Source organism: Molothrus aeneus, chromosome 18, assembly GCF_037042795.1.
Source record: "Molothrus aeneus isolate 106 chromosome 18, BPBGC_Maene_1.0, whole genome shotgun sequence".
NCBI classification, from domain to species: Eukaryota; Metazoa; Chordata; class Aves; order Passeriformes; family Icteridae; genus Molothrus; species Molothrus aeneus.
The window spans coordinates 1,408,060-1,418,540 of NC_089663.1; the positions used below are offsets into that span (position 1 = coordinate 1,408,060).

The following is a 10,481-nucleotide window of genomic DNA, read 5'->3' on the forward strand; positions in this document are numbered from 1 at the left end:
CCTGTCCCTGCCCAGCTGTGAATGGGCGGAACAGCGGCCGGGGGGACACAGCGAGAGGGGCTCCTGAGGGGTCAGGGAACTGCATCCCGTGGGGACAGCCGGGGGCGGGAGGGGAGCGGCGGGTCAGGGACTGGAACACGCCCAGGTAAGTCCTGGCCCACCTGGGCAGGGTAAATAAACCGAGGCTTGGATTACCCGGCACCGGCGGCACGTCCGAGGCGCTGACAAGTGCAGGCGACTTCGGCGCTCGTCACGGCCCGGGGACTTCGCCTGGAGCACGGGACCCCCACCCTGCCGGGGCCCTGCTGGTGTCATCCAGGTCACCCAGCGGCGGGGACACCCTGGCTCCCTCCCCGAGGTTGCCCAGCGCAGTTGCGGGCTCCAGAGGCGGTTTGGCCTCTCCGAGCAGGGATGGATCCCGCTTTGGGGGGGTCCCGGCGGATCGGGGCTTGCAGCGCCCCGCTCTCAGGAGGGGACGCCGGGGTGACCCAGCTGCCGGAGGCTCAAGGGTCCCCTTGTTCCGCGGCCAGGGATTTCCTGGCTGGAGTCTCTGGCAGCTGCGTCGTCTCTCCCCAGGGCTCCTCGGCGCTGCGCCCACATCTCAGACGGGGAAACTGAGGCAGGCGGTGGGGCCGGGGGCGGGAGGAAGGAGGGAGGGCACGCCGAGAGCAGGTTTCCTTGAGGGAGCCCCGCTGAGTCAGCCGGCCCGGGGTGGGGCCTTGCTCCCGAAGCGCCCGGACCAGGATAACGGAGGAAAAAGCGTCTTGCACGTTTGATTAAACACGACAGGTCGCCACCGGGCCGCTTGCGAAATGTGGGAATGCTGCGGGGCCCCCCGCCGGGAAGGGAGGCGGGGGAGCGCCTGCCGGGGGGCAGGTGAGGGCGACGGCAGCGGGACGGGAGCTGCGGCACGGCCGGGACAGAGCGGGAGGTCTGGGCATTCCGGCTGAGCTGGACTCACGCTCGAGAGGGATGAATCCCTGCTCCAGCTGGACACCCTCCCTTTGGGTGCCTGGAACTGGGATCATCCTGGGTGGATGCACCAGCGGCGGCGTTACGGGCCAGCACCGCCTGGTCCCGGTCCCCTCGGTGACAGCGGCCTCTCTCCCCACACAGGCGTCGTGCCCTTCGTGGCCCTGCTCCTGCTGCAGCGGCGGCCCGTGGCCGGCCGGGCGCTGCTGGTGAGCGGCTCCGGCTGCCCCAGCCACGGCCTGTGCCGCTCCAACGTGCAGGAGCAGACCCGCAGGCAGGTGGCCGTGCTCAACGCCACCGCCCAGGAGCTCTTCAGCCTCTACGTAAGTGGCGCTTGGGGACGGCCGGGGGTCACGGCCGGGGGGGCTGAGCCACAAGTGCGGGAAGGGCGAGGGCTGGGGACACCGCGGGGACGGTGGCAGGGGGACACGGGGGACACAGGGGACACGGGGTGACGCTCGCCTCTCCTCCCAGCTGAAGTGCCAGGGAGAGCCGTTCAGCAGCGAGAGTGACAAGCTCTGCAACCCCGCCGGCATCTTCTTCCCCGCTTTCCGCGTCAACCGGACGAGCGAGAGGAAGGAGGTGATGGTGGCCATGTACAAGCTCTTCGCCTTCCTCAACGCCTCGCTGGGCAACATCACGCGCGACCAGGAGGAGCTCAACCCCACGGCCAAAGAGCTCCTCGAGAGGCTCCACAACACCACCAAGACCACCCGAGGCCTCATCTCCAACCTCACCTGCCTCCTCTGCAAGAACTACAACATCTTCCAGGTGGACGTCAGGTACGGGGACAGCTCCAAGGGCAAGAGCACCTTCAAGAAGAAGCAGCAGGGCTGCCAGGTGCTCAGGAAGTACGTGCAGGTCATCGGCCAGGCAGCACGTGTCCTCCTACCTCATCTCAGCCCCTCATGAGCGCCCGCCCCGCCTACGCTGCCGCTCTGCTGCTGGCCGGCCCCCGCCGCTGCCTCCCCCGTTCCCGCCTTCCTATTTATTACCCGGACCCTGCGCCGGCCCCATCCGCCCTCTGGTAATTTATTGCCCCTTGAGGGGGTGAACGTTGCAGCCCGGAGTATCCCGGGAAGGGCAGAGCCAGCACCCAGCAGGACGAGGCAGCGCATCTCCGAGGAGCACGGGCTGGTCCCGGGATGTGCCTCAGCCATCCCCGGGCTCCCGCGGGGTGTGGGGAGCCGTGGGGGTGGCGGCAGGGCCGGACTCTGTCCCCCACGGACGGTGTCACCACGGAGAGCACCCAGACAGATGCCCCCGAGCACCGTCTGAAAGCTGTTGCTTCCCTGGAGAAAGGATTGTGAGGAAGGACATTGGGATGCAGGGACGTGGGGACACGCTTCCCCTGTGCATTTCAAGGCTGGGCTCCCCTGCAAGGAGCCCAGCTGAGGGTACTGGTGGCTGTGCTGGCTGGGGCTGGGTCCCACCGTCTGGGACAAGGCCACCTGTGTGGGACAGTCACCCCACTGTGGAGCATCATCCCCCCGCGCGGGCACAGCGGGGCACGGAATGTCCTCCACTTTGGAAAAGTGCTTTTCCCTTTGGAAGAGCTCTGAATGTACGAACGACCAAGAGCTGGGCTTTGCATGGCTGAATGCAGCCCTGGCATGGGGGCGTGGGCCAAGGGGACGTGGGGACATGGGACACAGGGACATGGGGACATGGGACACGGGGACACAAGGACATAGGGATGTGGGACATGGGGATGTGGGACATGGGGACATGGGGACATAGGGATGTGGGACATGGGGACACAAGGACATAGGGATGTGGGACATGGGGACATGGGGACACGGGGACGAGCCCCAGGCCGGTGGCAGGTGGCGCTGGCTCGCTCCTGGCACCAGGGCAGGCTGTGAGTGTTATTTATTGACTCCGTGGAAAGCCCAGCGTGCACTGAGAGCTGACTATTATAATTTAATTGTTAATAATAATTAATTATTAATAATAAGATTTGTGGTAATATATTGCTGGAACTCTATTTAAGTATTTATTTTTTTTATACTTCTGGCTGTACTTTTTTAAAAATAAACCGATAGAAACAGACTGTATTTGGCTGCTTTTCCTTGGGTGCCTTTTGTGCTCACCCTCAGACACCTCTGCTCCCCCAAGGCACCCTTGGGATTGCTTCAAAACCCCTGTCAGTTCATTCTTTCCTCCCTTCCCACCTGCTATGGTATGGCTGATTGGAAATATATTTTTCCAGGTGGAGGGAGTGTTTAAATTGACTCACCAGCTGCTCAAAAGCACTGGGATGATATGGGACCATTGTGGTGCAGGGACCATTGTGGTGCAGGGATTGTCCTGGCACAGGGAGCATCGTGGTGTGGGTACCATGGCAGCGTGGGGAGCATCATGGCATGGGCACCATCACGGTGAGGGGACCATCCCCGTGTGTGTGGAGCACCTCGGTGTGAGGAGCCCCACTCTGGCAACCCTGGGAGCTCCTGGGCAAACGGAGAAAGGCTGGGAAGAGGCTGAGGGAGCTTAGTGAGCATGTGCGAGGTGGAGGGGACACAGCAGATAAAATCAGAGCCGCTTCCCAGGCTGTGCTGGGAGAGGCTCAGCAGAGCTTTGCTGGGGCCAAGACCACCTAAGGCTGCAGCAGTGGCCGGGTCCTCGCATGGGGCTGTATCGGTTAACAAGAGCCTGATTATACAGAAGACGTTGGAGCAGGATGATGAAATTTTCCTCCTCCTCCTCTGGAGCCCTTGGGCCACTGGCCAAACCTCCCAGGCATGAGACAGCAAGCGGATGAGCTAAGATCCTGTGTGATCATCTCTCGTGTCTCAGAGGAGCCCTGACCTAAAGATCACCACAGAAATTCAGAAGTTGCCCCCTAAGCCCCTCTTCCTCTGCCCTGCAGGGCCGTGTTTGCCAGTTGTGCCCCCCAGCTCCTATGGGAGGTTTCCTGGCATGGGTTTGACCCCAGACTGGCACTGCCTCGTGCCAGTGGCAGCCTTGTGCTGCACCAGTGGTGACAGCAGGGCCAGCAGTGCCCATTTCCAGCCTGGCCCTGCTGCCCCTTGATGGAAGGGATGAATGCCAAAACAGAACAGGCTCCTCCATCCCACAGCCGAGGCACCCAGGGACATCCCTGGATGCCATGGTGTCTCCCCATGCATGATGTGGATTTCTTCCATCACCCAGCCTGCCACCAGGGAAGGGAACCTGGGTGTCCCCGGTGTCCCTGCCCTGGAGGATGCCCATTTTGGGGTTGCAGCCCATTTGTGGGGCCCGTTTCCTGCCTGCAGTCAAAGCAATACAACCCCCCAAAACACAGGCATGGGGCAGGGCGGCATCATCACTTTAGGATGGGCATGATGCCCCGGGGCCAGTCGTGCAGCACTTGTCACCATGGCTCCCTGATGGTTGTCAGGGTCACCCTGACCCTGCAGCTGGGGACACACAGGTGTCCCCATGGCTATTGTCACCACGGCATTATGTGGCCAACATTTCCTATGCTGGGAAGTCCAAGGCTGCTCATCCAAACGCAGCCTTTCCTTGCGTCAACACCCGCATCTCGTTCCCTCCAGGGATGCGGGGGGTGCCATGGGGTGCCACCAACCCGCCCCGGGCAGCTCGAGGGCTGGCAGGGCCCGGGGGCAGGGCCGGGAGCGGGGCTGGGGACGATGCGAGCGAGGAGTTGTGCACATCTGGATTTCTCACGCTTGCGTTCAACATCCCTCCTCAACCAGATGGCAAAAATAAATAAATAGAATAAATCACAGCCTCCTGACATAAATCGGGAACTCACGCCCCGGCTCTGCGTTTCATGAGTCTCCCTGGAAGACAGTCAAACACAGGCGAGGACAATGGGTTCACTTCTCCCCTGTGTCGGGTCATTCCCAGTTAAGGCTCATTAGCAGCAGGCGGGGGATTAACCCTTCCTTCCCTGGAAAAGCGTGGACAAGCCTCTAAAATTCCCCAAATCGCTTCCTCTACCCTCCCGTGAGGTTTTGGAGTCGGGGCCGGCGGTGGCCCCCGGCTCGTGCCATCGCCCCAGCGAGGCAGGACGCGCTGCTCTGCTCATCCCAGGCTCGGGAGGGATGGAAAGGGCTTTCGATTACCTCAGCCAGCGGCTGATCCCACCCAGCCGGCGCCCCGGGGAAGCGGGCCAGCCCCGCGAGCCGGACCGGGAGCACCGCGAAGGAACCGGCGCTGCGGCTTCCCCAGCGGCACCGGCAGGACCCTGTCAGTGACTCCCCTTCGGCCCCAGGACCAGAGGAACTAGGCTGGCTGGGACGGGAGCCAGGAGGGGCTCCGGGGAGCCATCCCTCGCGATGGGAGCGATGCCCGCGCCCCGATAACGGAGCGGCCTGACCACGGGCCCCGAGCGGCGGGTCAGCGCTGCCTTCGGGGAGCGGGATACGTGAGGAGCTGCTCCTGCCCGCGGTGAAGTCAGTGCCGCTCCTGGGTGTGACTGACTGACCTCAGCCCTTGGCCCCGCGGCGCGGATCATGTGCTGCTGCCTGACGCCGCCGAACCCGGCCGGACGGGCCTGCGCTGCCCCGGGGCCACGGCCAGGCGGGACTTGCCGTCCGCGGGGCAGGTGCGGGGCTGGGGCACCGCCGGCTGCGCGTCCCCTCCGCGGCGTGACCCGCGCTGCATCCCCGGACCGAGCCGGCGGCAGCATCCCGAGCCGGGCTCACCTCGCCGGCAGAGCCGGGGGTGGCCGTCGGGTCGCTCCCTGAGAGATCCCAGGTGCAGCATCCCGCCTTCCCCCGTGTGCAGCCAGGCTGGGGTCGGCCCCACTGGTGCCCACGGCAGAGCCCCTTCCCCATCCAGCGGCGCCCCCAAGGCTCGGCACGGGCCAGACGCGTTTGGCTGGTGACCATGCCCCCAGCAGGTCCCCAGCCGGGTCCCCGAGGACGGGAACATCGCATCCCGAGGGCCGGCTGGAGGCTCCAACCCGGGCTGGCCGGCGGCCCGAGCACGCAAAGCAGAGCCGAGCCCATCTGAAACGCATTCGGGCACTGTTGCTGCAATAGCAGATGCTCCTGCGGGTCGCCGGCCACATCACAGCCCGGCGGAGCGGGAACCGCACGCTCACATGGGAAGAAACAGTTCTTGTCCCATACGGCTCGAACTCCTAACTGGGGACCAACCGTGACAAATAAACAAGACAATGGGCTGGAGGCGAGACGAACGCAACCTCTGTCGCAGGACCCGGCTCCGAGAGCCGCCCCCGTGCCCAGCAGGGGACCTGGCACAGGCCCGCAGGAGCCGGGGGGGGGACAGGGGGCAGGATCCGGACCCCCGGCAGAGCCACTCTCTGTGTGACACCGCTGGAGCTCGGCGCTGGCTCGGGAGCAGGATGACACATCCCCAGTGGTCCCCCGAGACCCCTGTCGGTAGCTTTGCTCAGCAAGTGTTCAGTCTCGTTTGGAGCGGGGTCAACTCCAGCCCTGTGGAGCTGCTGGAGCGGCCTCTCCTTGCTGCATCCCAGCCTGGGGCTGGCTGGGGACCCCCGCACGGGGCTTAGGGACCCCTCTCCCTCGGGGAGGGGATGCTTCGGGCTGTCTTGGAGCGACGGGCGGGGCCAGCCCCGGGGATCTGATAGCGCGGTTATCTCGGCGCAGCTATCGCCCTCTAACAGAGACTGGGGCACTTCCGCAGCCCTGGCTGCACTTGGCACCGATGGAGGAGCTCGACAAAGTGCTCCGTGCCCTGGCCAGACCCTCAGCATGCAGAACACCCGGACATCAGTGCCCAAAAGGGAGTGAACATCCCGGCTCTTCTGCCCCTGCTCTGCTCGGGTCTCGTGGGATGTGGAATCTGCCTTGAAGACTGAGCCCAAAGCCCAAAATTCAGCAGGACCTGTGAGATCGAAGCTGTTTGAGACACATCTGCTTAACAAGGCATTTCAGATGGCCTGAACCTACACAATTCCTGGCCCTGAGGAGGAAATCAGGACTCAGGGGAAAGATCTCACCTTAGCAAAGGGAGGGCACTTTGTGATGTGGCAAGGGTGAAGAGATGGGAAGAAAATTGTTTGGAAGCAAATCCCAAGCAGGCTCCCAGAAGAGCAGGCAACACTGGGAGAGATCCTTTAGGATGGCAGGGATGGTGGGGAAGGACCAGCCCTGGGACTAAGCAGGAGCTGTGGCAGGTCCCCAGGCTCCTTGGAGCCAGGGCTGCAGAGAGGGCACATGCCACTGAAGGTCCCTGTACCCCTCCCTACTGCTCCAGCTGGTGGCCTCCAGCCCTGCAGGGCACACAGGGTTGTGCCACATTTGGCTGCACATCAGTGCAGCTTTGGGGGAAGATGAGCCCCTGCTGTCCCTTTTCCCACTAAAACTAAATCAGGGAGTCAGAAAAAGGAGTGGAGAGTCCTGGAGAAACAGAGGAAAGGAAAGAAGAGGTTCCTCTCAATATGAAGGGGAGAGGGACAAGAGCCCTGGCTGAGACTGATGGGTCTGACCCTGCTCTTTGCTCTCCCCACACTCTCCAACCCCAGGGCACAGCAGCACTTCCAGCCCAGTGGCACCACAGGGGAAGAGGGGGGACACTCTCACTTAAAACTGGGGATGTCCCACCTTTATTTCCCTGCTCCAGGCTTCACCCAACACCAGCAAGACCCCTCTGCTGAGGACCCCCAGCCCATGCCTGCAGCAAGGCAGGGATTGAGCCCTGATGGGCACTTTGGGTACCCCACTGAACGGGACTGCACCTCCCACACCTGGCTGAGCTCACCACGAGGATGCCAAGCTTCCCTTCTGGCCTTCAGGGCATCTGGGACAGGTTTTAGGGCCAGAAGAGTTGACATGTTCATTTATTACAGCAGAATGAAGTGCTACCTGGCCTGGGTCACGCTCCCCTCTTGTTTCCTAAGAAAACAAGGTGTGCGTGCAATCCCGCCGGGCGAGCGTGTGCGCGCCTGTGGCTGCCAACCACATTTGACTAAGGGCCCGAGGCTCCAGAGATAGGAAGTTCCTACACGTCTTGTGAAGACAGGAGAGGGAGAGGAGCAAGCTCCAAATGAGGCCCCACGGCAGCAGCATGAACCCAGCCCTTAAAAGCAACTGGAGATTCTCCTCCTCTGCAGCCGGGCACTGTGAGGCATAAACCTGCTCCTAGAAAGATTTCTCCTTGCTTTTTCCCCAGCCTGGCATTTCCCACATGGGCTCTGCTGTTGGGGCAGGAAGGACAGCCATGGGTGGGTGAAGTCTGTCTCTTCCTGGCAGCCCTGGTGAGATGCCTGCCAGGCTCTGGGATGGGGATTTCCACGCGGAAGCTGTGGTCACCCCACCTTGGTGTTGCCAAATTGTGCTGGCAAACACCTCACCTTGGTGCTGCTGTGTGTCAGCCTGCTGTGGGCCAGCATTGGCTCTCTGAGGTGCTCATCACCCTGGGCTCACAGGTCAGCCTGACACCTTTGGTCCTATCACCCCAGCACCACTGGTCACCATTATCCTGACACCATCAGCCTCCATCACCCTGACACACTGGTCCACATCATCCCAGCAATCACCAGCACCAGCTCCCACCACCCCAGTACCATCAGTTCCCAGCACCCCAGCAGGACCAGTCCCCACCACCCCAGTACCACAGGTCCCCACCACCCCAGCACCACCAGTGTCCAGGGCACCAGGAGCTGCAGCCCCTCAGGATTTACCAGTCCCTAGGGACAAAGTGAAAGGCTTTCTCCTTTCCTAACCCTGCTGTAATTAATGTTAACGCTTCCCTTGCTGCCTCCAGCACCCTGGGCAGAGTGGCCCAGCCCAGCTCCCGGTGCCGGCAGGGAGAGCTCCGCAGTCCGACCCTGGGCGCATCCACATCCTCGCATGCTCGCCTTGCAGCCAAGCCCTGGAGGAAACAAGCCCCAGCTGTGCCTCTTCACAGCTACTGTGACCGGGCTTTTCCCCCAGAAGGCCTGGGCCGAGCAGCGGGAGGGACCTGCCCCACCGTGCCGGAGCTGGGGCAGAACGAGCTGCACTCGGTGGATTGGAGGCGCAGGGTGCAAGGGCTCCTCGCTCCCCGTGCGACAGCCCCGACCTGCCTCACCACGGCCTGTGGAAAGCCGGGATAAGACAGGTCCCATCCGCGTCCTCGGGGCCGGTTCCGCAGCAGGGCTGTGTTTACATGTCCCCGTGCCGGCCCACATCTGTGTTTATGTGTGTGTTTCCGTACGGGTGCGTGTGGCTCCGTGTGTGTGGCGGGGTTTCTGGGTGTGTACGGGTGTCTCTTCGCGTCGGGCTCTCAGTTAACCTCTTAGAAAATGAAAACAAGCCTGGAAGCCTGGCAGCTGTTGCCGAGCCCCGCTCCAGCGCCGCTTCCAGACAGACGGTAACCGCAGGTCTGATGACCGAGCACACACACGCTTCCCTTCGGGCCTTCTTAATTGCGCCGTCAGATATTCTGAAACAAAGGACATTAAAGACTAAACTGATAGCAATAAATATGTCACGGGAGCAACGGGAGGCAGGCAGCTCCCTGGGCTGCTGGGGACCGGCAGCAGGGAGGGAGAATGGGATCAGGAGCTGCAGGAACTGTGGGCAGGAGACCAGGCTTGGTCAGGGCTCTGCTGAAAGTTGGGTGGGCATTGGCAACGCCGCTGACCCCGGGAGAGGCCTGGGAACGCTCCAGCACAGACGGGCTGGATGGCCACGTTGGATTTCTCATGGAAACTTGTGTAGGTTCTTGCCAGGTCCCAGGATTTTTTTTTTCCCTTGTCTTTGCCCAGATTTTCTCTAAGCAGCTCCTCTGATTCCCTCCAGCTGCCTGCACGCGAGCACTGCAGCAAACGCCTGGAGAGAGGTGGGAGGAGGGATGCCACCCTCTCCCAGTGGGCACATGGCTGGTGGCACCTGAGGGCACTACTGGGCACAGATCTGTTTGCCTGCAAAGGTGTCAGCACCAGTTTAGGGTCTGAGCTGGATGGAGACCACCAAAATGGTGCTCGAGGGTGGGATGGGGGAGCACTGGGAAGCCGAGCTGGTGCAGGCAGGCTTTAGACCAGAGAGGAGCAGGACCTGGCAGCAATTTTGGCAGTGGCTGGCAGAGCATGGGAACCACTCTTCCACCAGCTGCCAGCTCATGGGATGAGGTGATCACTTTGAGAAAGCCCTGACCCAGCACGGGAAACAGCCTGGCAGAGGGGCAGGAAAAGCCCAGTGCCTGCTGAGCCTGAGAAGGTGGAGTGGGAGGTGCAGGGGATGTGCTGGAGCGGGGCAGAGCAATCTGCTGTCCACCACTGGAGGGTACCCTCCGGGGCCCTGACCACAGCAGGAGACATTCAGGAGAGATCTTCCTGATTTTCCAGGATTGCTGCCTGTGCAAGAGCCCCAGGAAGAGACAGGACAGGGATGCAGAGAGGCAGGAGCCTCATTCCCACGCAGGAGCTGCTCACTGCAGCATCTCCAAGCTTCACTCCCCAGTTCCACAGACTTTCTCCCAGACTCAGCTTCCCAGCTGGGATGTGCAAGCAGCTCGGTTGAGAGAAGATGGAAGCAAGAGTGGCTCGGACACGGCAGGATGAGGGGTTGAATTCAGGCAGCAGA

General features: G+C 62.3%; 1 protein-coding gene across 1 annotated transcript; it reads left to right on the forward strand.

The window, feature by feature from the left end:
- Positions 1–972: 972 nt before the first annotated feature.
- LIF (LIF interleukin 6 family cytokine) lies at positions 973–2,552 on the forward strand. Its single transcript, XM_066562446.1, is given in 4 exon segments — positions 973–1,037; positions 1,039–1,089; positions 1,091–1,295; positions 1,447–2,552. Coding segments are annotated over 4 exon segments (759 nt in total). The 3' UTR covers positions 1,885–2,552.
- The last annotated feature ends 7,929 nt before the right edge of the window (positions 2,553–10,481 follow it).